The sequence below is a fragment of the Condylura cristata genome, unplaced genomic scaffold, assembly GCF_000260355.1.
Source record: "Condylura cristata isolate star-nosed mole 26May11 unplaced genomic scaffold, ConCri1.0 scaffold00019, whole genome shotgun sequence".
NCBI classification, from domain to species: domain Eukaryota; kingdom Metazoa; phylum Chordata; class Mammalia; order Eulipotyphla; family Talpidae; genus Condylura; species Condylura cristata.
Genome location: NW_004567120.1, coordinates 26,079,833 through 26,107,731, shown reverse-complemented (window position 1 = coordinate 26,107,731; position 27,899 = coordinate 26,079,833). Strand labels below are relative to the sequence as shown.

General features: G+C 33.8%; 1 protein-coding gene across 3 annotated transcripts in view; it reads right to left on the bottom strand.

Moving 5' to 3' along the window:
- Positions 1 to 27,899, bottom strand: part of STAG2 (stromal antigen 2) — a 114,860-nt gene that overhangs the window by 19,475 nt on the left and 67,486 nt on the right. For all 3 annotated transcript variants that reach the window (XM_004685775.2, XM_004685776.1, XM_012727174.1), the window contains exons 9-25: positions 27,670 to 27,743; positions 26,222 to 26,345; positions 25,487 to 25,585; positions 25,308 to 25,387; positions 19,955 to 20,062; positions 17,872 to 17,983; positions 16,995 to 17,112; positions 16,458 to 16,561; positions 15,465 to 15,557; positions 15,256 to 15,345; positions 14,109 to 14,312; positions 12,496 to 12,566; positions 12,120 to 12,207; positions 11,948 to 12,028; positions 9,113 to 9,205; positions 5,945 to 6,119; positions 1,264 to 1,403 (exon numbers count right to left, since the gene is read on the bottom strand). In XM_004685775.2, coding sequence (XP_004685832.1) covers positions 1,264 to 1,403; positions 5,945 to 6,119; positions 9,113 to 9,205; positions 11,948 to 12,028; positions 12,120 to 12,207; positions 12,496 to 12,566; positions 14,109 to 14,312; positions 15,256 to 15,345; positions 15,465 to 15,557; positions 16,458 to 16,561; positions 16,995 to 17,112; positions 17,872 to 17,983; positions 19,955 to 20,062; positions 25,308 to 25,387; positions 25,487 to 25,585; positions 26,222 to 26,345; positions 27,670 to 27,743 — 1,854 coding nt within the window. The remainder of the gene's footprint in view (positions 1 to 1,263; positions 1,404 to 5,944; positions 6,120 to 9,112; positions 9,206 to 11,947; positions 12,029 to 12,119; positions 12,208 to 12,495; positions 12,567 to 14,108; positions 14,313 to 15,255; positions 15,346 to 15,464; positions 15,558 to 16,457; positions 16,562 to 16,994; positions 17,113 to 17,871; positions 17,984 to 19,954; positions 20,063 to 25,307; positions 25,388 to 25,486; positions 25,586 to 26,221; positions 26,346 to 27,669; positions 27,744 to 27,899) is intronic.

The window sequence follows — 27,899 nt, the reverse complement described above, 5'->3', positions numbered from 1 at the left end:
TATTTAGTTGAAATTATGCATTCAACAACATGAAAGAATGTTACTGAAACTAAGATTATTTCTAAGCACATAATCCCTAACTTCAGCAAATTCAGAAATATCAAAACAGTTAAAATCTATCACATTAAGCTGCAGATTTGGTTTTAAGGAGAAATGTATTAAGCATAAACAGTAAGTGATACAGATTGTCAGAATTAACACAAGGGATATAAACAAAGTTCTAGTGTTCTTTATTTAATGATAAAAAACCACTATAATCAGAGTCACATTCACAACTTACTCATTGCTATTGGGATTAGTTTGTGTGTAATTTCTAACTTTATTATTTGGTTTACAGAATCTAAAGCCTTAACACTTAAAATTTACATTACACAGTATATACGATTTTTTTCTAAATAAAAGTCTCACTTTAAATATACACATAACTACCAGAGATAAAACAGTATAATCATTTCCCTAAGACTACTAAAACTGATTTTATTCTAGAATACCTAAGAATGAAAATCTAAAACTTGCAAAATTACTTCATAAACAAGTGGGAAAAAAAATAGCAATCTTATCAAATGCTTAGGTTTCAAGGTGATTTTTAATGTTGCTGGCTGAAGTTCTACCATGTATCAAACTATCCCACAGAGAGAACTAACTAACTTGACAAATTTAGTATACTTTATTTTGTAAAAGAATTTTTTTTAAAGTTCCATTTATAAATTTTACTTAAAAAAGGACTGAAGAAAAACTATCTTCCTATATTTAGTACACTGAAAACACCCTTTTCAACATTACTCTAAAATGAAAGGACTTCACATGTATATATATGGAAAGTGGGCATTAACTACTACTGAATCACATAATATCAGAGCCAAAAGGAACCTTAATAGACACAGTAGAACAGATGAAGAAAGGCGCAATAGAAAAGGTATTGAGAAGCTCAAGGTCACATGCCAGAAATAGCCCATTATTTATTCCTTAAACAGTAATACTTTATGTTATATCAAGCAAAGGATGGACATCATCTTGTTATCCTTAAATAACAAAAGGAAATTCCTAAGACAACCTGTTTCCAATTCAATAAACTTAAAATGTCTGTTAATGGAGTTGTGGAGGCATTACTGAAAATAGTAACTGCATCTGAAGAGATTTCTTTTATAATAGAAATGGAAATTATTACTTTAAAAAAATTCAGTGGTAAGCAAGAATAAAACCGTGTTAGTAATTCTCTTTAAGCATTTAAAAAATATCTTGCTTTTCATGTTTCCATTTTACCTTCATATACTGCTTGAAGATATCTGCAGCTGTATTCATCTCCACCACAGTATATACAATTAGCTTACAAAATGCTGCAAGTAAATTTCTCCTCTTGTGTAGAGCTTCAATTTTACTGGCTTCATCCTCCTGCTGACCATCTGGGGGGGAAAGTTCCAAACAGTAAACCATCTGCACTTTACTTCAGCCATATATCTGTTTTTTCCTATTCCCTACTATAAAATACCCTTTGGGGAGACGATTTTAAAAATAAGCAGAAAATAATAAAATTAAAGTAAAAATTATAATCACTCTTAATATCTTAGTGAATGATTAGCCCATTAATTTCAACAGACAACATTTTTGTGAGATCAAGTAATAATCAGAAGGTTGCTTGGTGAACAGGAACAAATGGAATGAGTAAGAAGAACTGATGCTTAATGAAGCTGGTAAGCTTGTTTAACACTCATCAGTGAGAGCTGCATATTCACTCTGTTGGTTAAGGATCCTTCTTCCCTGGCCCTGTGCACAGTCAACCTCAGAAATTCTCCTATCCCTTCAAGCATGACACCATTCTACCTCACCCTACTCTTACTAACAGATACTTCCTTCATGCATGTATGTATGTAGGTATATGTTTATGCACACACACATTTATTACATGCATTCCTTTAAACTGACAAGGGAAACAATTTTGCTTTTAATAATAACTTCAGGGCCTTCCCTGGTGCACGGGTTAAAGTGCAGCACTATGAAGCTGTCCGCAGCCACAGTAACGAGTTTGATTCCCAACTGTGGAGGTGACCCACATGGCACGGCAGACCTCTCCCCTCAGCAGTTATTTTACTTGATCGATTTGTTCTGCTCCCCACTCTGTCTGTGGTGAATCCTATCACTGCCATCCCACACCTCTGGCCTGTACCCCAGTTCTAGTATGCATAATAAAATAAAAATAAATAAAAATAAGGGTACTTATTTTTGTTCTGACCCTTTATATAAGATCTTAGCATTTGGGTATGAAGGGGAAAGATCAATTTCCAAATTCATTAACAAGAAAACTAGACTACAGCTGCCTAAATACTATCACAGGTTTGCTTCTAATCATTTGATAGTGTAAATGAAAGTGTGATAAAGTGTGATAACTGTTTAAATATAAACAGTTATGCATTTTTCCTTTAGATAAATGTTACAAATTAAATTAATTATAAAAATATCATATTTTAAATAATAAACAACTATATACCAGTGACATTTTACGGGGGTGAAGTGGGAAATGGGATCAAAAATGAGGGGGGAAGAGAAAGAGGAAGTGCTCTGGACTAGGGTAATGGCACATGGGTGACTTGGTGATAGGCAGCCCACAGGGATTACAACTGAGATAGAAAAAAAGCACAAAATGATGTAAAAATCAACTAGTATTTTAAAAAATCATATTTTAGTTTCTTTGCTTATCAGTGAAGACTTTTTTTTTTGCATTTATTGGCCAGTTGTATATCCTCATTTGTGAACAGTAAGTGCATATCCTATCAGATCTTCAATGAAAATTCCCAGTAAGAAAAAAAAAATTAAAAGTAAGAATGCTGTTATACAAGTACTTATATTTTACCCTGCTTCACTTATTTTATCCTGTTTTTGATAATCCTTAGTAACTGTTAGTCCTTAGTAACTGTTGGCAAATTAAATTGAAATTTTAAAAATAGGAGTTTAAATAGACCTTCAGAAAAGTTCTGTAATAATAAATGCATATTCCAAAAAGTCAAAGTCACTTGCTTAGAAACCAAGAACACATTGTTTACTCTTTTAAAACACATATGCATATGCAGGATAACTTTCTTAATCACTTTGTGAGTTTCTCATCATTCTTTAGTACTGCTCTCAGGAACTAGAGGAATACAGATGAAAATTTCCCCCTACCAACTAAGTTACCAGATCTTTTAAACAGTTTTTGAGCCCTGTTTTCAAGTTCTCCCCACTTCCTACTTATCAAAAATTGTCACATTTTCCCTTATGGAGATATTAAATAATGTCAAAAAACATGCTTAAATACATTAAGCCTTTCATGTTGAATGCCATTATTCATTATCAATGTCTGCAGAAGTATTCATCTATTTATGTTCCCTTCTCTGCTCTGATATGTGCTAACACATAACAACTGTAGACAAAATTAGGGAGAATGAAAACCAAGGGAAACTATCATGTTGCTGGTTGGGAGGATAATTCACATTTGTAGAGGTTTCAGCCTATAAGCTCCAAAAGACACAACATTGTAAACCCACTTTATCTCAATAAACATTTTTTTTAAAGATTCAGATATATAATCTGGAAATCCTACTCTCAGGTGTATACTAGAAAAGCATTTGCACATATGTTCAGGCAGAAAAAATATTATAACAGTATTTATAAAAATATATCAGAAACAATCAATGGGGAAAATGGGTAAATTGTGGCTAAATCATGTTATACAACATTCAGCAGTCAAGATGAATCTATAACCACATGTCAACACTGAAAACTATTCAACTATTTAAAAACCTTGTTATAAGTGTCTTTGTTTATCAATGAAGACAGGTTTTTGAGTATTAGCCAGTTATAAATTTTCTCTTTTGTGAATAGCAGTGCATATGCTACCAAATCTATAATATAAAATTTTCAATAACCAAAAAAAGATTGAAATATAAGGACAGTGAAGAGGATCATGCTTTGTAAAATAAATGAGACACATCATGGGGTTCTATTGATATGTGGGCTCTAAGGAAAACAAACTCAACCAGCCAAGCAAAATAAAACAGACTATTAGATACAAAAAATAGATTGGTAGTTAACACAAGAGAATGTAGCTTTGAGTGTGCGTAAAACAGATAAAGGAATGAACTGTATATGGCTGACAGAAGCTAGACTTTCGGTGATAGTGACAAAGTATATACTGATGTCAAGTTATAATGGTACAAATCAATATTATTTCAATAAGTTTATGTTTTAAAAAGATGCAAAATAAAATACTTAAAAGTACCATTTAGGTGGAAGTTATCAATACAGAATGAACTGTTAGTAGACACAAAATCCTAGTAAAGTAAAAGGCATAATAAACAACAAATACAGACAGCAGCTATCTCTAGGCAGAGAATGGAACTGGAGAAGGGTAAAAAACAAAGGCTTCTTTTGTAACTATGTTTCTTATTACTTTAAAAAAATGTGAAAAGACAGCAAAATTGGACAAATGCTAGGGATACATATATACAAAAATGAAATGTTTCCCCCCAGAACTGGAATACATTTCATTGGTAAAACATAAATCAAAACTATTGAGAAAAAGTCTGAAACTCTGAGCATAATTTCAAAGAGCTCCTAGAAACTTCAGCAATACTGGCTAGCTTATTCTCATTCTATTTTCCCATGGTCTAAATGTGTATAGAGGCAATAGCCAACTAAAAAAGAGACACCAAACTATCAGTTTTTGGAAAGTTACTAAGAAGTTTTAAAACTCTATTAACCTTTTGGGGTCTATTTCAGATGCTCACTACTTCAGTGTTTTATATCCTACAGACAAGTTAGAACCTACTATACATTCTTGCAACATTTTCTACATGCTTTTATTTATTATAGCATTATATTACAATTATTTTTAGTTATTTTTCCTACTTTTTTTTTTAAGTCATCTTACATCACTCTTACTTTTTGGATAGTATTTGATTTCTCCCCTCAGGTATATTCCTGTATCACCACCATGCAATTGAATTCTTACACCTCACCTAATTTTGTGGTATCTACAGCATCTAGTATACTGCCTTGTGACCAGTAACTGTCAAATCAATGTTACATATTAAAATTAAATCAATAGATGAAAGCATAGGTAAAAATTTTTAATCATGTAAGTTTTAGTACATGGACCTTCCATCTGTTTTGGCTACCCTTGGTTTCTCAATTCTTTTCGGGGTTCAGATTTTTATACTTGAGAACAAAGCTCTTCTTGACAAACAAAGTTATAAGACATCTAGAAATACACACATTTATTTTGACTCTGGTTGCAATGATGTGTCAGTTTATGTATGGACATATATTACACACACACACACACAGATGTTACTATCTCCTCCCAAGTATAACTGAATTAAAAACAAACCCAGAACGAAGCCACCAAATACTACTCGTTTATCCATGAAATCTCATTCAAGTAAGGCATCTGTGCACAAAATTCAGTTGTGAAGAGTAAATTAACACAGGGCAAGGCCATTGTTCGATTATTTCTCTGAGGACAGTGTGTATTGCCCCAGACTTTCACAGAGAAGTTTCAAACATTTCCTCACAGTGAGAAATCAGCTTAGAACTTCCAACCAAATGTCATTTAATATTTTATTCTCCTTAAATTAACTAAATACTGCTATTATTCATGACTAAGGTGAAGAGGAAATCAATTTTATTAATAGTAGTTACTTTGTTCAATTTAATTACTTTGCATAATTCTGTGTGGTGACTATACAAAATAGAAAAACAGGATTAGCCTAGTGAGAAGCAAAGACCTGACTACAAAGAGGTATCACATTGTTTTTACAATGATGAATAAATTGAACAAAAATGTGCAAAGCAACATGTACCTGTCTTTCTTGTTTTAGAACAATATATCATAGAATAGTGGAACATTTTAAGTCAATTACTTAAATTTATGGTGGACAAACATTTAATGGAAAAAAAATTACAAAATTACCTGCACTGTTACTATCATCATCCTGTTCAATGAAGACATGGTCCAGAATAAAACTGAGCAACTCAGACTGCAATGAAGAATCAGGGGTGTAAACTAATGGCTCTAACATGTCACGCCCTCCTGACATAATTTGATGGCTGAAGATCATCAAAATATCACAGAGAATAGTGAAGGCCTATTAAGAAAAAGAAGACACACCATAAAGCCAAGGTTTCTCACCAACTGTCACAAAAACTTACATATTTAACAGAAATAGAATCCCATTTTTCATTTTTGAAATTTATGTTTAGCATTTTCTTAAGATTTTAAAGCTGAGGAGTATAATCTCTGCAACAATGACTAATAACTGCACCATACTTTATTAACTGGTAATTTCATGAAAATAATTTTTTTTCAGCAAATTCAAGTGGCTTGTACAATGTTCTCACTGCCAAAACACATATTCAGTATTCAACCATAGGTTCTATGACACCATGCCTAGAAGTATACATTTTCAAATATGAAATAAAATACTGACTTGGTACCTTTATTTTCTTTTTTGAAAGAAAAAAATAATTGTTTAATAAGGAGAGTATTATCTCCTAGAATATGTCTTAGAAGTGTGATCACAAAGCCTATGGCACTTTTTAAGCCCTTTTATTTTCAATATATGTGGTAATTAAGTAGAATAAGCATAACCAAATATAGGTCTGCTTACTACTTAAAAGGCAATACCTGATACTATCATAATAAACACTAAGAGTGCTTAGTGAAAATATGGGTCAGGAGTTTTAAATGGAGTCAAATACAATAAATTAGTCAAAAGTAACACTACATTAAGTAAAACTAGTGGAGCCTCCCTGGTGGTGCAACAGGTTAAAGCACAGCAATGTGAAGTTATCCGCAGACACTGAAGCACGCGTTCGATCCTGCCAGAGAGGTTACACACATGGTGTAACAGTCCTCCCCTGTCTCACCTGCTGCTTCCCTCAGCAGTGTACTTCAGTCTATCTGCCTGTTCTCACCTGTCCCCATAACTCTGGCCTAAACATAAATGAAGAAATCTAAAATTTTTTAATTTACTTATTTATATTTATTTTTGAGGTGTAGGGGGTGAGAGGATTCACCAGAGACAGAGAGGGGAAAAGAACAGGCAGATCAACTGAAATACACTGCTGAGGGGAGCAGCAGGCGGGTCAGGAGAGGTCTGCCACACCATGTGGATTAGCTCCCTGGCCGAGAATTGAACTTGTGCTGTAGTGGCTTTGGACAGCTTCATAGTGCTGTGCTTTAACCCACTGTGCCACCAGGGAGAGCCCAATAAATAAACCTTAAAAAAGTAATAAAGTAAGACTGCTGCCAAAAAGACATATTATAATACAGATGTAAAAGCAGATCTTAGTTTTTGCCTTTTTAGAATTAAAAATATTTACTTTCTCTTTTACCTTACACATTTACCCCCTTCTTTCAGTCTCTTGTCTTCACTTTACATCTACAATAGTAATGTGCCTATTTGATATTTGATTTCACAAGAACTCTTGCAACATATACAGTAAGAATATAAAGTGAAAAGCTTGTGATATTTACTTATTAGGAGAACTAACAAGTCGAGTGAGTGATTCAAGACATATTCCTAGAAGCTGTTAGGAAAACTGGCAACTCATGACCAAACAGTTAACCTACAAGGACTGAACAGATTTTAAAGTTACACTTTCTGTAATAACTCACATCAGTGTGTACTTCACAAAAATTCTACTACCCAAGAAGTCAACTCAATTTACTATATTCAAAACTTACTTCTTTTACTTCAATGGCAGATATAAAAACTCCAGTTTCAATTTGTCTTTTGCCAGGTTATGTACTTAAATCAGCAATGTGGTACTTAATTATAAAATAGAATATATTATATATTTTTGCAAGAGAAACACAAAATTAAGTAATTGGATCTTGGCCACTTCAAATCTTTTAATTTCTATATGCCTGGGGATATACAATTCAGTCTTCACTAGATACCATCAACAGAGTTTTAGAAACTACAACTTTAAGTTAAAAAATGTATAATAAAAACCACTTCCTTATAAAAAACTCTTTTGTTCAACACAAGCCCAGGCTGTTTTCTCTTCAACAACATTATAAGAAAACAGAGTTCAATGAAATGTTACTTAAGAACCTGCTGCCTGTACGGCATGGACAAAAAGGAGTTGGAAAAAGAGATAGACTAACAACTGGATGTTAAATTTAAATTTCTAACTATAAAAATTCCATGTTTCATTAAAATTAGTTTTAAATTGAGTATAAGTGATAAACAAAAGGGTTGGCCCTATTTAAATGATTTCTTGGTATATTTAGGAAGTTCATATATTCAACTAAAATAGCAGTACACCCAACATAACACAAGCAGCTGAAAATCACTCTTTTGAAGACTACTGGGGTTCTCTACCTGAATGCACAGGTTAAGCAGGATGAAATGATTTAAAAACTTTAAAAACACTGTAAGCATTTTCACTAAATCATTAATATTTCTTATGATCATTAAAACATCTTTCCCATAGAAGTATACAAAAAGCAAATGTACACTAAATCTTTATTATTACGGAATTAAAACAGAGCAGACTCTTGGCCCCAGGGTCACAATTCATTTTACAAATGGGAAAACTACCTATAGTACCAGGTAAAATTTATTTCCAGAATGAAAAGACTGGCAGTAATGCAATCACAAAAGCATAGGTAACAGACTAAAGGCAAATGATTAAAATCTTATTTCAATAAAGTCCACTTAAGGAAAAATAACTCACATACTTAGGATGGGCAGGAATGTCAAAAATTGGTAATATTCTCAGAATATATTCTCTTATGATCCTTTCTTATTTTACACATGTTACTTTCGGGAATAACTTTTGTAATTTCATATACCTAACTTGTACATATGGGCCTGTTTCTCAAGTTCATTATAAAGAAACGACAACATAAAGTAACTATAATATTGGGGCAATCTATAATGCAGTTATAAGCTCCACATGAAATTAATCAATTTTTATCTTTATCACATGCAAAACAAGTATGTTAATCTATTTGGGGGGCGTGGACATATATATCCTACTTAGTCAAATCTCAGTATTAAGTTATCTATATTAGTTGATGTATTTATTAACAACTGCTTACCAAAGAGTGCTATGTATAATTACTAACCTGTTCTTTAACAGTAGTATTCACATTGGTCAGGTAATGCTGACATATCTGACAGAACACCCTCATCTGTTTCTTTAAACGAAGCAAGTCCTCCTTGAAAAAATTTAACAAGAGCATTTTAAAATATAAACATTTACAAAACTCAGTATTTTAAGTTACAAAAAACACTACAGGGTTTATATTAGCTATGATACATTAGATTTAAAGTCTTATTATTAACCAGAAAACAAAGAAATTAGACCAATTTTCTTATATAGATACAGTTTTTGGGCCCCCTGGTAGTACAAGGGGTTAAGTCTCAGCACTATAAAGCTACCAATAATCACTGCAGCAGGAGTTTGATTCCTGGCCAGGGCACTGACCCACATGGGGCAGTAGAACTCTCCTCTCTCGTGGCCGTACCACTCAGCACTGTATTCCAGCAGCTTCACCTATTCTGTCTCTGGTGAATCCTCTCACACACCCAAACCCCTGCATCTCTAGCCTAAACCCCAGCTCTTGTATGCATAAAAAATAGAACCAAACATATCTGCTATAAGTGTTAAGTTATACTAATAGTAAGTGATATTAAGTCCACCAGAATGAGAAAACTATTGATCTCATCTGGCTATGTTTTAGTCAAATCACTATACCTCAGAATGCTTAAAGAATAAATATTCATGTTTCATGCTTACTTTGTGATATGAGGGATGGAGAACTGATGGATTATTTTAAAAAAAGGATGGCAATGCTCATTACTTATTTGAAGGATGCTGGTAGTACTTTTTAAAAACTCAGAAAGGAACAAAAATCAATTTTGTGATATTATTCCCACTTTAATAACTTCAGCAACTCACAAATATACATAAGAAAATTAATCCTCTCTTGTATTCTACTACCCTAAATAATTAGCAGTTAACATGAAAACTATTCTAAAAAACTCGCCCACCTTCTTTTGCACCATCTACTAAAACTGGATGCCAAATACAACAGTTATCAGTACATGTTTGGTGTTAGATTAAAAGTCAAATGGAACACGTTTAATTTGGAGATTCCATTTTTTATAGAAAACTAAGTCAAGTTTCAGCATAACACTCACCTTACCCTCTTCTCTAATAAGTGTATTTAACTTTTTCCTGTTTTAGATATCAATGCTTTTAAGTGAGCAACCATTATTTGCTAATATAGTTGCTATTTCTACTATAAGGATGAAATTTAAATAAATCTTTTGAGGGCTCCCTGGAGGCACAGGGGTTAGTCTTAGCACTATCAAGCTATTGCCAACCACTATAGCATGAATTTGAATCCCCCACATACTGAAGAAATAACCCACAAAGTGCAACAGACTTTTCTTGTCCTACTGCCCCCCCCCAGTATATTTCCATAGATCTGCCTATTCTGCTTCTTACTCTGTCTCTGGTGAATACTTTCTCTCTCTCTCACTCCCTTCTGGCATACACCCCAGTTCTTGTATGCATAAATAAATAAAAATAAATCTTTCCCAAAAACAAACAAGTAAATAAATTTGCTGGATGTTTAACAAGAAGCTATTTATAGCTTTTATTTTAGGTCCTTTTTTTATTGAGGTTAACTGAAAAAAACATTGTATTAGCTTCAGGAGAAGAGCAAAATAACACAATACTTCTAATTATTGTAAAACCATCACAATTAAGTCTAGTTACTAACATCCATCTCTACAGAGTCGAAAAAATTTTTTTAATTAATTTATTTATGCATACAGAACTGGGGTACAGGCCAGAGGTGCAGGAACGGTGAAAGGATTCACTAGAGTAAGAGTGGGGGGTAAAACAGGCAGATTGATGAAGCACACTGCTGAGGGGAGCAGCAGGTGGGTCAGGAGAGGTCTGTTGCACTATGTGGATCACCTTTGGGGTGGGGACTGAACTCTTGCTGAAGTGGCTTTAACTTCTTAGTGCTGTGCTTTAACTGGCTTCGCCACCAGGGGAGGGCCTGACAAAATTTGTGTGATGCCAACTTTTAAGATCTATATTATACCCCTGTTGGGGGCGGGGGGGGGGAGTGTTATTTTAGCAATAATACTACATTTGCTTTCAAAGGGATAAATCTCCATTTGTAGCTAAAATATCATCTTATGCTTAAAGTAAAAGCTCAGATGGTTAAATATGTTTAAAATAACACCATCAATTTATGTAAAACATTACCAAGAGTATTTAAGAAAAATACCTATAAACAATTGTATAACTTTCAGAAATTGCTTAATGTTTGTGCCCAGACAACACAATACCATTTACTACTAAAAGTATCGTGCTCAAGCTTCCAATTTACAAATGGAAAAGCATTACAAGGATTACTTATATGAATAAAGTTTTGAAAATTCAATGACATAATAGCTGGCACATTATTTTCAGCCAGAAAGAGTTCTCTGAGTTTGGAACATCAGTGGGACGATCCTCAGTTGAGGAAGATTACCACAAAATACCACCAAGACATAAGGAGATCTAGAGACAGCCTGATTGTTACTAAGAATTTATATATATAATGTAGTAGGTATTATCTACTTGTTCCATGATTCACAAAATTTATATATACATACTTTACACTTTTGAAAATACAGAAATCCATAAATTATGTCATTGTCAATCTGAATAATTTCTAATTTAAAATAATACCCTAAAACAAAACCTACTAAAATCCTTTAACACTGTATATATATATAAAACTACAAACAGTACAGTTGCTAAAGACACACAAGCCTAAATAGATTAGAAGTATGCAAGACTGTTCAAATAACTGGTCTTACTAAATGCGGACACTTGATGAAATTTCAATTAATGATATTTTGTCTAATAAAAACTCCACTGAACCACCACAAACCTTTGTAGAGCTGCTTTCAGTTATCTTTGCAAGCTGCCAAAGGATTACATAGTGAGTACACTGCAGTGCATGAATAACAATCTGTAAAAGGACCAACAGAAAACAGTTAAAATTGAAAAGGCATATGTCTTCATTCCCAAAGTTAAATATGTAAATGTATATAAAGACAAACCTGCTCAGGCATGTCTCCGTTTTCAATTCCGGTTTTCAATAATTTGTAATTACAAGCAAACAAATCCCACTTTGAAAGATCATGGGCACTGTAAAAAATAAAGGTATATTAAAAAGTTAAGCTTAATCACATTTGTTTTGAACCTAAAGGTTAAGAGAATGCCGTTAAAGTAAGGTTAAAATAAAAGTAGTAAATCAGCACACAAATATAACCCTCAAAATAACTTTTAAAAATACACTCATTGATAACTTGTCATTTCCCAATTCAAAATGACTCTAACAACACATGAAAAATCTAATAATTGGAAATTACAACTTCCAAAATAAGTTGGTTTTGCTTTTGCTACATTTTTAAAAAGCTTTGTAACTCAACTTACTTATGAAAAGCAGTTATTCTCTTCAATGTTGACAATACTTGATAAGCATCATCTTCATCAGGTTCTTCACCCTATGAATATTAATTGTATACAATATGAAAAAGAAACACCTAAGTGAAAAATCCTAGGCTTAACACAGACACTATTTTGCAAAGAGAAAAACCTAGTAGAAGTCATATGTTTACTTTGCCATCATTCAATACCTAGAACGGGCCAAACTAAAAGCAATATGGTTGGGAGTAATGAAACAACAAAGTTGCTTATCAGTTATACCCAATAGAACAAAATAAATGATATTCCCACTTTTACCTTCACGTAACCTTGGTACGAAATTTGAAGACATCTATGCTTTCACAGTAATAAATACAGTATGACAATGAAGAAAAATATATTTGAGGCCAAGCAAAACAACAACTAAAATCAAAACAGTAGTGAAGTTACTATATTGAACTCTAATCGCTTACTGGTCTTTACAGTCTTCACACACTAACTTTTCAACAAACAAGTAATTAAGCTTAAATAACAAACCACTGCTTCATTTTCAATTAATCTGTCCTAATCCAATCATATTCAGTCAAGAGTAGAGTCATTAAAAGTTTTACTGATGAATGTGATCACCGTACATCAACACATTTGCACAAACCTCCAATTGCCAAAATTTGGCAAGCAAGGGATGCTGCAAATAAATAATTAAATTATTAAACAAAACTGAATTACAAAGTTCATTATTATTTCTGCAGCATTCGTAATACTAAAAGAGGTGAGGAAAAGGCTAAATGTACTGAGAAATGACTAGCTTATGTAAATACAACTGCTAAGTATTTCCAGAATAGATAAAAATCGTAATAAAAATACAAGTGTACCGAGTATCATGCTTTAAGCCTACTTGAAAACATAAAGAACACTTGAAACCGCAAAATCAAAACCAGGCATAACAGAAATTTTTCATACCATACAGGACCACAAAAGCCTTACCTCTGCAACACTGACAAGTCACTAAAAAACACTCTTATTTTGTGAGTCCCTCCCTGGTGGCACAACAGGCTAAAGTGCAGCACTATGAAGATGTCTGTAGCCACTGCAGCACAAGTTCAATCCCCAGCCAGGGAGCTGACCCACATGGCACAGCAGACCTCTCCTGTCTTTCTGCTTCTCCCCTCAGCAGTGTATTTCAGTTGATCCTCCTATTGTGTTCCCCACTCTGTCTCTCAACACCACCCCCAGTACCTCTGGCCTGTAACCCAGTTCTATATGCATAAATAAATATGTTTTTAAATACTCTTATTTTGTGAGGCTACATGGTGATAAACTAGCCCTACTTCTCTGTTATAGGTAACCTGTTTTCCCTAACAGCCTCCTCTTGTTTGACTAAATCTTGATAACTTCCCACATCTTGTCTTTAAAATAATTTTAAAAGGTTAGTTTTGCTTTCACTTTCTTCAAATTCTTATCCCCTTCCTGTTTTGGTAGAGCAGTAATAGTAGCATGATGAATCATAGAAAAAAAAGTCCAAACATCTTTTCAACATACAACTAGGGACTCTCACCAGGACTGATGACCAATTCAGTTATTAAAAGAAGAGGGGCACAACTGACAAAATACTTATTACATACCTCTTGCAGAAAATCTTCAAGAAGCCGGTTAAATTTATCTGCCAACTCATCTATTAGTTGACTTCTTGAAATATCCACTCTGTTGAAGATTGTGAACTCTTCATTACAAAGAGCATGATAGGTTTTAGAACATGCTTCCAAAACATCTGTATCTGTGTGCTTCTCTACAATATTCCGGATCTGTCGTAGTAAGGCATCCAAATGCTGTAAAATCAAGGTGGTTTTCATTAAACCTAAACTAGCTATATAAACAGTTACACCACCACAATGAGAAACTTCAAATACAGGAACTCTACAACCAGCAGGTATAACTCTAACCAACATATGTTTTAAGGTGTTTTTCTATTCATAATAAATATATTGGCCTATACATACCTGTTTCCTCAACTTCAATGGGAATAGTACCTTATTTCATAGAGTTCTGGTGAGGATGTTAATACATATAAAAAGCTTTTACAGTTTTTCCTCAAAAACAATGGAAGTATTCAATGGATATTAACGGGTTTTGTTTTGTAATTGTTATCATCCATTACCCACCCCTAATCTCCTTAAATGATTTGTGACAGTCATGGGTGACTTGGTGATGGGAAACCCATGGGGATTACAACTGAGATGGAAAAAAAAAAAAAAAAACAACGTACAAAATGATATAAAAATAAACTATTATATTAAAAAAAAAAGATTTGTGACACAGTCACATAATGGCTAGGAAAATGAGGGAATGGGTGTGGGCATGAAATCACAGCACCAGTCTCCAAGTCCAAATGATATAAAATATGGAAGATACATAAAATACAGGGTTCCTTTCACATTATATGTTATTAAACATGTTCCAGGGGGCTTCCCTGGTGGTGCAAGTGTTTAACTCTCAGCAGCATGAAGCAATCTGCAGGCATTACAGCACGAGTTTAATCCCTAGCCAGGGAGGTGACCCACATGGCACAGACCTCTCCTGTCCTGCCCACTGCTCACCTCAGCAGCATTTTTCTGTCAATCCACCTGTTCTGCTCTCCACTCTTGTCTCTGGTGAATCCTCTTACCTCCCCCCAACCTATGGTCTATACCCAAGCTCTTATATGCATAAACAAATGAATCATTTAGGATGAGCTCAACTAAACAGTTCTTCAAGGTTTTGGAAACTGCATACCTTTTCTAGCCGTCCAGTGGTATATATTTCCAAGTCAAAGTATTGAGGCAACTGCAATAAATTAGTCACCTTCTCTGCATCTACAGAATACTTTGAAAACAAGAAAAATCATGTCAAAAACATCAAAATGCTATGCAAATATAAAATTCTGAATGACATCCAAACAAAATTTACTATTTTTTAACACTCTAATATTGTCACAATCTTACTTTAGCTAATAACTGAGGAAGGGCCACAGCAAAAAGTTCAGTGATTTTAGTCCTGTCATCCAACTGGGTTTTCTTTTCCTTTGCTGTCAGCACCTAAAGTAACAAAACAACATTCCACTGAATGTTTAAGGTATATAAAATAAGCAATAAAACTGCATTTTAAATGATAGTTACAAAAATCTTTACTGTAAGAGTTAACCGCCAAACGTGATAGAGAATAGTTTACACATGACTTTTTTTAATAAACCTAAAATTACAAAAACAAACCTTTTGAGTAGTTCCAGAAGGAAAATCAGTTAGATTAACTAAACTTTACTTCTGCATGAAAAGAAAAGCAGTTAGGAATAGGAAATGCAGTTTAAGGAGCTTATATAATAATGGAATTGAGTAGCACTTCAGCCTATTCTAAGCTGTGAGTCATAATCCATGGTTTATATAAATTCAACATAAGCTAGTACCATCAGTTAGAAAAACAAGGAAGAAAAAATAAAGAAAATAGAATGCTTCATATATGTAAGTTTCAATGTTTGAAATTGTGCTTATTACACTCACACACACATATATAGATGTTTCTAGATCATAATATAAAAATGTTATTTTTGGGCTTCATAATCAGGAAGTCTGAAAGCCATTGGTGTTACTGGTCTATAATATAAATCCATGCAATTTTTACAATAGTGCATTAAATCTAAATCCAGGAAATAGGAATTTCCTGATTTGAATATGTTTTTATTTCTAACTATATTAAAAGAAAAAGCAAATCTATAAATGAACTAAAAAGGACAAATGCAACATGGACTACAGTAACCAACCAAGTATATTATGAAAGAAATTTAAATTCACTAAAATGCTAACAGTTTAAAATTAACTTGTAACACTTAGGATCAAAACTAATCTGAAAAATTAAAGATTGTAAACTTGATTCTACGGTAACAAGTAAGATATCACAGTGGGAGAAATATAGTTTAGAGTACTGAGAATATACAGCCTTACCCTTTTTCCTGTTCCTCTTCCCACAGGAGGATGGCATTCAGCTGCTTGTCGAATGGTACAAAGCATTATTTCAATCAGAGCACTCTCTTGTCTGTCTGTTAATGCTGGGGGGGGGGGGGGAGAAAAAAATCAGAAGGAGCTAACCTATTTCTTCTCCCAGCCACTTATAATTGTTACATAATAGTTCATTCTTCCTGTAACACAATCTGCTCTAAAGTACTAACAAAAACACCATTACTATATCACAGAAAGTACCAGAAACAAGTCAGAACTTCTTAAACATTCCAAATATGTACACCAGTAGAATATACGTATGAGCAAAATATCTATGAGCACAGATTAAAAACAAATTCTAGAATGTGGACAGCAATTATTTAGCACTATGTTTTTACATAGCATAATATTCATGTGTATATAAACAAAATTAATCATAAAGTATATTTTGAATCAATTTTAACGCTAAAGACAAACAAATGGAATGAGTAAAATCTATTTTTAAAATTCTCAACAACAAATACCCTAATTAAACATTCTTACCTTCTTCTCCGCTAAGTGGCTCCTCTAGCAACAAGCTGTTCATACATTCCCAGTCTTTCAGCAGCTCAGTAGCACAGTCCCACATACTATCCACAAGGTATGCTGCATGCTCATGTAACTAAAATTTAAAAGGGGGCAATGTGCTTATACAAATAGCATATTAGTCTCATAACTCAAAAGAATGGAAGCTTTCATTGTCATTATTTGCAAAGGACTATATTAAGAAAATCCTAGGGATGTATTGAAAACTAAGTGTATTTAGTAAAGTGGCAACGTATAAAAACCAAATGTACTTCGGTAGACAAAAAAACAAAAAAAAAACAAATTTAAAAGCTCTGGCACTGACTGAAATGATACACAGTATGAACTAAAATTTTTGCTGGGGCTTCTCAAAATCTTCTTAAAAGATATATTCTCAATCTCAAGATCTAAAAGCCAATGCTAAAAGTAAATCCATATCTACAACAATAGTAATAATAGCAGTGACAAACAATTGAGAACCAACAACATGCTGGCTTCTGAATTAAGTGTTTTACATGAACCATCTCAGTGTACCCTTAGATTTTTGCTGACATTTTTACTAGGAAAATGAAACTTATAAACATTAACTAAAGCATAGTTATTCAGTAGCGAGGAGCCCAATTCATAATCAGGTTTTCCTGACTCCAAAATTCATGCTCTTAAAGCATGTACTAAAATCTTGTACTAAATCTAAAATCTTATTATCCGAATATCTTATTAAAAGTAATAGTTTTGTTTCATTTCATGAAATGGGTAGATCTCTAGCCTATTCATTGTGTTATGTGTGAGAATTTAAGATAAACATTTTAACCCCATATCCAAATTATTTTGAATCTAAGTATAATCATCAACTAACCTCACTTTCCAGAAAGAAAAAAACCAATGTCTTAACAAGGTTCGCATTTGGGCCTTGTCTTCCCCGTCTTTTCATCATTCCATCCTCCTCTGGATCTCTACGGCTGAAGAGCCTGTGATCAACACAAAAATTATTTAGTTTTAAAAGCAAAACAAAACGGACCTCCCTGGTGGTACAAGGGGTTATCAGCACTATGAAGCTATCCGCAGCCACTGTAGCACGAGCTCAATCCCTGAGCCAGGGAGCTGACCCACATGGCTCAGCAGACACTCTCCTGTCTTCCCTGCTGCTTCCCTCAGCAGTGTATTTCAGTCAATCTGCCTTATCTGTCCCCCACTCTGTCTCTGGTGAATCCACTCACACACACTCCCCACCTCTGGCTTACACCCCAGCTCTTGTATACATTAGGAAAGAACATAAATCTTTAAAAAATTGAAAACCTGTTGGATTTCAAACATAAAGCATCAACAAAGGAGTAAATAGGAGCCGTATAGGTATAATAGTACCCAACTTTAGAACCTGGCAAATATTCACTATAAATATTTTTCTCCTCATACCTCATGGTACTTCTAAAGTTCTCTTAAATTACCTTCTTGTTTCCTTTTTACAAACTCAATTTTATTTTATTCATATATGTTTATATTATTGTCCATTTCAAAACAAATTTTACTCCCCCCACCTGCCATCAACATATTCCCCCACATTCCTCCCAACTTCTGTTTTTTCTCTGCCCCCCTCCCCTGTAGAATATCTCTGGTTTATAATTACCTGCTTTTTTCTTTGTTGTTGTGTTGTGTTTTGTGTTATAATAACAATACACCTTTTCCCCCTATGTCTTATATGGTTCTCTTAATGGCATGAGTTTGTTTTGATTGCTGAATAGTATTCCAATGTGTGTATTATAGTATATTCATATATTCATCTTCTTGATCCAATCATCTAGTTTTGGGCATTTGGTTTGTTTCCAGGATTTACCTATTGTAAGTAGTGCTACAGTATCTAAATATCTAATGTGTTTTATGTAATCACATATTTTCACCTATTGTGAAAATACTATAATGACTAACCTATACTGTTTATATATATAAATCTGTAGTAAATATTCTTCTTTTAAACTAAATATATATTTTCCTTTTATACTTCTCATAAAATTTTCCCAAATCCAAACTCAGCGGCCTCTTTCTATGTGTATCATAGTTATGACCCTATAAACAACAAAGGGTTAAGTATCACTGCATAACAATATAGAACTGTAATATGAATGTTTCATATTACATATCCTTTCTAATGAGAGCTTGCTTTTCCCCGAAAGGGAATTTTAATAAAATCTTACAAAACAGATTAGTCCACGTGGTTGATACTGTTCTCTTTTTAAGTCATTATATAATATTTGCTTTTAAAACCATTATAAACATTTACTGGAAGTGTTCTGTGATCAGGTATTCAATCTTACCCAAATTACCTAATCTGAGGTGTTAGACAGCATCATAAAAGTAAAGACTATAGAACTCTTGGGACTTTATGTAAAGCATAATTATTGTTTTAACATATTTAAGGCAAAAACAGAATAAAGATTAAATATTAGGGTAGGTAATATTAGAAAACTGAAGTAAGAGGAAAAAGGAATGAAAAATTATAAGAGATCAATCACTAGCTGAAGCTGCTTGAGTTTGAGTTCAATCCCCCGACACAGAAGTGATCCAAGTGGTGCAGCAGACCTCTCTCTTGTCTGAGCCTCTGCTCCCCTCAGCAATGTACTTCATCAATCTACCTATTCTGGTCCCCACTCTGTCTCTGGTGAAGCCTCTCACTGCCCCTGCACCTCTGGCCTATACCCCAGTTCTGTATGCATAAATAAATCTTTAAAAAAAAAAAGACCTGAAAACATTGTCCTTTTAAAGAAGTAACTTTCGAAAGAATTGCATAAGAAAAACTGAGATCTTCTAATGGAAATAGTAAAATCTGAAAGTCTCAATCTGACGTATACTTAATGATTTTTTCAATAAGTTATACTTGTATGTTTTGTTTCATAACATTTTAACATGATAAAAGCAACTTCAGAAAATAAATTATATAGATTTACTTTTTGTAGAGAAATTCTCCAGCTGCTACTGCTACTGGCCGGTGAGCCGAATAAACAAGATGATAGACATTTTCACAGTCTTCAGCAGTAAGAACTTCTTCACTACTCCTAAAAAGAAGTGGAGTGACAGTTTTTTTAGTGTCATAATTTTAAGGATAATGACTACAAAAACCCAGTATCAGACCTTAAAAAATAATACTATCACACACTTGTGTTAAAAAAAAAATGAAAATGACTATTATTGTCAGTACAAGTTTACCCTAACAAAAGAACTATTTTATTAAATTCTAAAGTTAATGGGAGGTAAAACTGAATGTGAAAAGAAATATGTAGGTGAAAACATATTGACATTAAAATTTGACAAGAAATGCTTAAGACAAAATAATATAAATTAATGCAACAGCATATAAAAACTTTACATTAATAATCACAGAGAACACTGCCTATATTTCATAGTAATATTAAGCAAAGAGCGATTGCAACAATAAAGTATACTACCACCCCAATTATCTCACAATGATAAATACTTCATCTAGCACTTACTGAATACCGTTAAGGCAATGCAAATAGTTTTTCCAATTAAAATTAAAGTACCACCAATATATTCTAACAATCTATCACAGGAAAAAAATCACACAAAAATGTAGCACTCATTTTCCTGTTATTATTTTAAAAGAACAAAATTAACCAAACAAAATCTTGGTAAATCATATCATTATTAAGGCCCGGTAAGCACAGTACACCCAATAAAAACCTTGCTGGGTTCTTTCAAGGGTGTCTGTATTTAGGATCCTGATCTCTGCGACCTCTTTCCCTTTTAATGTGCTTTGTATCTTAATCTAGGTTTTCACTATTATATTTAAATTTAAAAATCACAAACCACCAGGAGAGAGGAAAGTTCAACAATATTAATTGGTTAGTTGTGAAGCTCAGAGCCTCTTTCATTCTGCTGTGCTCAAGGTTTCTAAGTCTGATATTTAAAAAAATACTTACCTATCTTTTTGAGAAACAAAATGAAAATGCTGAAATTTAAGTTTCAAAACCACTTTGATTTAAATTATGTATATAACACTGGACTGTTTTAGAGAAACCATAGGTGGTGTTTTATAATGAAAAAATCAAAATCCATTCAAATGTATTTAATCTGCATTAATTCATTTATGTTAACTGTTTGAGAAGGAAAGTTCCCAGCAAGTTTCAGTTATAGATATATACATGGCTAAATCAGCTTAAATGGTTGGCTATTACCCTTCATAGAGTTATCAGAAGGAAAGATCCATAGGGTATGACAGAGGAAAGTAGAAAAAGTTAAAGAAATAAACGCAGAGTGTTACTACTTTCTTATACACATTTTAGTACTCTATCAATGTTTTAAAAACATGTATATATATATATATATTCATAATTTTTAAATCCAATTAAAGGGAAGAATTATGTTAAGACTGTTCCTTTCCCTTTCTTACAGTCACCCAAAATAGTCAAGAAGGTGATAAGTTCCCTAATTTGAGAAAAGGCCCAAGAATTTGGGCATTGGACAAAGACATACATTCCAAGAGACCTCACCTGCTCTGTCAAATGGCCCTACTACATACAATTGTAGCAGCAAAGTACTATCCTGTATAAATGGTTGAAAATGTCTCCTGCAATTAACAAATGATTATTCACCCAGGCCTTATACTGCCAAACAGCTACTCAACAGCTTAAGATGACATTCAAGTGCAAACCAGAGACTGACCAAGAGAAGCAACAGCAATTCTCAGCCTGCGCCTTCTTTCAGAAGAAAGCTGCTGGCAAAGGGTATGTTCCCACTAAGAAGCCATACCTCCTTTAAGCAAGGTTAGCATTGTTACCACCTTAGTGGAGATCAAGAAGTCTTTGCTGGCAGTGGCTGCACATGACATGGATTACATCAAACTGGTTGTCTTTCTGCTCGCCTTGTGTTGTAGATGGAGGTTCCCTACTACATTATGAAGGGTAAGGCCCAGCTGTTTGGTCCACAAGAAGACTTCCAACACTGTCATCACCACATACGTTAACTTTGAATATTAAACTGTCCAGGCTAAGCTGGTATAAGATACTAGGACAAATTATGACGACATGAGATGAGATTTGCCATCTCTGGGGTGACTAAATCCTGGCTCTAAATTCTGTGACACAAACTGGCAAGCTGGTAAAGACAAAGGCTAAAGAGACCAACACCAAAATGGGCTAAATGTACATTGCGATACTTCTATATATATAGTTTTAGAATTTTTCCTTCAAAAACTGTTTGGAGGTTTCTAAAACTGCTATAAAGGGAGATTCCATACGACCCAGCAATCCCACTCTTAGTTATCTACCCAAAAGACACAAAAACACTGATTCAAAAAGATACTTGCAGCCCATCCTGGTGGCACAATGGGTTAAAGCACAGCACTATGAAGCTCAAGCCACTTCAGCATGAGCCCAATCCCCACCCTGAGGTGATCCACATGGTGCAGCAGACCTCTCCTGACCCACCCGCTGCTCCCCTCAACAGTGTACTTCGCCAACAGGCCTACTCTGTTCCCCACTCTATCTCTGGTGAATCCTCTCACCACCTCTGAGCCTCTGGCTTGTATCCCAATCTGTATGCATAAATAAATATTTTTTTTAAAGACACCTGCACTTCCATGTTTATTGCTGCTTTATTTACAATAGGAAAGACATAGACTCAACCCAAATGAGCAAAAGTAGATAACTGGATTAAAACAGATGTGGTACATATAGACAATAGGATATTACTCAGCAAACAAAACAAAGATAAACCCATTCCTTTTGCAGCAACATTGGACAAGCTGGAAAGGATCATGCCTAGTGAAATAAGCCACAAAGAAAAATACCAGATGGTTTCACTCATAGTAGGAACATAAAGGACCAGGGGGAAAAAGTAATAAAAATGAACAACTATATACCAGAGACATTTTATAGGGATGGAGTGGGGAATGAGATAAAAAATGGGTGTGTATGTGTGTGAGAGAGAGAATGCACAGGACTATGGTGATGGCACACGGGTGGAATTGGTGATGGGAAGTCCAAGGGGAATGCAGCTGAGAAGGAAAAAAGCACAAAATAATGTAAAAATAAACTATTATAATACAAAAAAACTCCTTCAGTCAGTTTAAAATATTCAAAATGCCCAATTAAGTTCAGTCTCAGAAAATGTCAGTCCACCTAGAGCTATCTTCTTTTTAATGACTACAATGTAGTTCATTTAATAAATGTGGATAACCACCATCATAGCATGGCACTAGCTACTACTGTTATCTCATTTACTTCATTAAATGATGAGATAATCCACACAGCATGCTTATGTAGCAATAAATTTAATTTTCCTCTATTGACAATACTCTAGATTAGTTTCAAAACTATCACAATGCTGATAGAAAACTTGCATGCTTGTAAATTGTGAAGCGATGCTGCTAACTTCTCTCTGAAAAGCATATACCAAAATTTATATTTCCACCAACAATGTATAAGAGCCTGTTTTTGCACAGCCTCAACAACATAGCATATTACCAAATACTTAAGAATTTTTGTCAAGCAATAGTTTAAGAATGGTTTCATTCCATTAATTCATCTCTCAAATATTTTTTCATCTATAAACTTTGGTCTTTTGTGACCAATCTCATTATTTTAGACAATTTTTGTATTTACCATTTTCTTAGTTTACTAATTGACCCTTATATCACATTTTGCTGAATCCATTATTTATTTTCACAGTTTATGGTATTCAACATCATATAGAACTTTCAGGTAGCTAATTCTGCAATTCCCCCCACCCCAGTTTTACTGACAATGTGATGGAGGGGTGTGCCTAGGTTTTCTGTCATGTCCAGTCGTTTTACACATAATATTTTATGTTACTAGTGTTTTCATCCAGTACTTCACTTGTTTCATTTATTTGCATTTAGCCATATTATCCACATGAGAAGTACTTCAGCATAAGCAATGATAAAACTTCAATTTTTCTCTCAAACAGAATGTAATCATCACAAAACTATTTATTTTTACCCTATACTGTTTTCCTGGATGAATTTGTGTTTATCTCTTCTTTATTCGATTCCACTTGTCTCTGCTATCCACACACCAGCAACAAAATCCAAAAATTACTGTAAATTTTACATAGAACTTTAATCATATTGAGCAGTTCTCAGAATTTCATTGGCTACTCGAAACAATGACTTTTCCTTAAGAATATCAGATTGTTATCATACTATATGCTTTAAGATTTATTTATTTCTTCATACAGAACTGGGTACAGGCCAGAGATGCAGAGGGTGAGAGGCTTCACCAGAGACAGAGTGGGGAGCAGAACAGGCAGATCAACGAAGTACACTGCTGAGGGGAGCAGTGGGCAGACCAGGAGAGGTCTGCCGCGCCATGTGGTCACCTCCGGGACAGGCAAGAATCGAACTCATGCGGAAGTGGCTTTAGCTTCTTAGTACTGTGCTTTAACCCGCTGCGCAAGCAGGGAGGGCCAGCATACTCTATTTTTTAAAAGACCTTAAGACCCTGTCATGATTGTATGGCTCATGTTAACTATATGTCCACAGAGAACAGTTAAATAAAATGTGGTATAAATATACAATGTAATAGTATTCAGCTTCAAATAGGAATGAAATTCTGTTATATCCTTGTAAGTGAAAGAAGCCAGATACAAAGGGTCCACTTATATGAGGTACCTGAAACAGTCAATCAAGTTCATAGAAACAGAAAGTGAAACGGTGGTCATCAAAGGTTAAGAGGACAGATGAAAGGGGAGAGTTAGTGTTCATGGAAACATGGTCTTAATATCAAATGATTTTTTAAAAGTTCTGAAGATGGATATGATGGCTGCACAATGATGAAAATATGCTTAATGCCACTAAACTAGACACCTGAATGTGTTTAAAATGTGTTGTGGTCATAGTTATTACCACAATGTTTTTAAAGAAAGAAAAAAATGAATTATGTATCACTAGTACATTTTAACATAACTATTTTAAATTCAGATTGTTTGAACAAAGAGGTTTCAGGAAACCTTTTAAAAGAGACGAAATACAATAAGCATTACTAATACAACTCAAAAGCTTAACTTTACTTCAAGAGCATTTAAGACAGTAAAATAGAAAGGAAGCTGCCCAAGGGAATAACAACACATGAACTCCCAGCCCAGAAATTTCTAGTTCAGTGTTCCCTCTTCCTGTCTTTCTAACTTTGCATGAGAAATTAAACTTCTATCTGTAAAACCACATTATGTAAGCCATTAAAATTTAGATCAAGATAAATTTAAACCAAGTACTCGTGTGTATTACTACTAGATTATCTGTATATGAGTAATAAATATACTTACTGTAAAACAAGAGTGAGTAATTTTATTGCTTGGACTGCAACATCATATTCTTTGTCAAGGGTCATAGACACAATTCTATCCTAAGAATTAAAAAATAATAAAATATTTTTAAAAGGGGAGCATAAGAAAATTATTTTCAAATTAATAAGCAATTTTTAAATATTTAAAGTAACACTAACCTTGAACCGACTGGTGAAAAGTTCCAGTTTAGAATTCAGCTCTTTATTATAATAAAGCCCTTGAAGAGCAGTGAGACATTTGAGTCTTACCTCACCTTGCTAAATGAAACAAGAGGAGAAAATGTATTACAAATCTGTATATTTTCAACCTGAATATTCAAGATATAGTCAGTATTGACCTCTTCACTGTTTTGAACATTTGTTCTACTGTGAAAGACAATAGTAGCATATATCAGTTTACAGAAATATTTTAAGAGACATATGCAAGGAATTTCAAAATGTGAAGAGGCAGCTTAAGAGAATAGGTGAACTAATAAAAAATGTGAAAGGTCAGAGGTCAAGCTGTGACTTATAATCTGCTTAAAATACATGATTATTGAAAGAATTCTTAAAGGAAAATTTTAATAAAATTTTATAGTACTCAAATTAACAGAATAAAGGCTCTACTTTCTGCTCTAAGAAATGCTTCACCACCACAACCATCATAGCCTACATGACCCTAATATTTCAGTACAAAACTTAATTCAAGACTGAAGGTAAAATCTATAGCTAAAATTGAATCATCCATTTACACGATAAAGCATGTATTTTCATGAAACTGGTAGAAAAGAATAAGGGAGGGGCCCACAGGTATGTGTTCCCAGATACACCATGCACATAACTCATCATTAATAAGCACTACATATAACTATGTCTATCTATAGACAGCCACACACTCTGTAGGGCATATCTTACCTTATCATGCATAGTCCAACCAACATATTTTAAATAACTGTCATTAAGAAAGGCATCACTATACATTTTCATCCAAATGCCAATTTCTTCAATGCAAATAGCACGGATTTCAGCTATTGCATCGCTGAATGGAGAGAGGAAAAATTGTTACTTTAATACATACCACAAATATACCACTACCTTATGAATTACTGGTAATTTAAAAATAGAATTGGGCATTCCTGGTGGCACAGGAGTTAAATTCTAAGCTCTATCAAACTATTGACAGCCACTGAAGCATAATTTCAATCCCCAGCCAAGGAGCTGACCCACATAGCTCACAAACCTCTCCAATCTTGCCTGCTGCTCCCCACAGCAGTGTATTTCAGTATATCTGCCTGTTCTGCTCCCAACTGTCTCTGGTGAATCCTCTCACTCCCAGCACGTCTGACCTACACCCCAGCTCTTGTATGCATAAATAAATAAAATAAATCTTAAAAAAAAATAAAAGAACTAAAGTAGAGCCCTGAATACCAGGAGATTATAGTCTAGTTGGCATGGATGATTCTTACCAAATAAACATTTAAAATTAAAGAAACTACAAATAAAATCTAATCCCCACCTTTTACACCATGATATATCCCAGCCTTTAATCACACCTGATGGGCATGATACATTCAAAAGACAGCAGACATATTAGTCTGGTTAGCACATAATTTTCCAAGCAAGAATTAGTTACACACAACATTGAGGCTAAGTTCAATTTGGATTTGAATGTCAGGGTAAATTATTTTTAACTCATCCTATAGGCTCTGGTGAGTCACTGAAAGCTTTTGAACAGAGAAATAATGCAACAAAAGGACATTTTTTAGGAAAACTGAAATAATATCTAGGCATGAGAAAGATGAGGGAATAAGTTCAAGTAATGGTAGAACTAATAATCAAAAAGATAAGAAAGGACACGGACATTACAAAGGAAGCATTAATCGAATGAAGGAGAGGCTGAATGAAAATGCCACCAAAATTTAGGAAAAGGTTACAGCAGAAAAAAATATTAAGATTACTATTTTATTTCTTTTTTGTGCTCACTCAAAATAAAAAAAGTAAACATTTCACTTGTATCTATATAACATTTCCAAAAATATTTAAAAGGAGGAAAGTCATTAAGTAAGCAGATTATACTAACACAGTATTTCAAAAACAATGAAGTATTCTGTAGCCTGACTGCAAACAATAGCAGTAGCTTCCACTTGCTGGGCTGCTAAAATATTACCCTATTTTTAAAATAGAAAATAACTTCAGGTGAGTTAAATAACTTGCCACAGTATTTAAACCAGTAGACAAATGTAAGATTCCAGCAATCACCTTACTACGGTACTCTTTCTACTATTCTTTGCTACCTAAACCACTAAATATCCAAACATGAATAAGTAAAAATTACATGTGGAAAAGAACTTATCCCAACTTACCGGTATCTATGTACAAAAACGCCCTTAAATATTGCATTCATCATATTTTCTATTTCATCTTGATTTTCTTGAAGCTGAAAAGAATACATCATTTTTATAATAAAGACAAAAGCACATTTAAAAGTTGTTGCAATAGGCCCTCCCTGGTGGCGCAGCGGGTTAAAGCACTGCACTGAGAAGCTAAAGCCACTTCCACATGAGTTTGATTCCCGCCTGCCCTGGAGGTGACC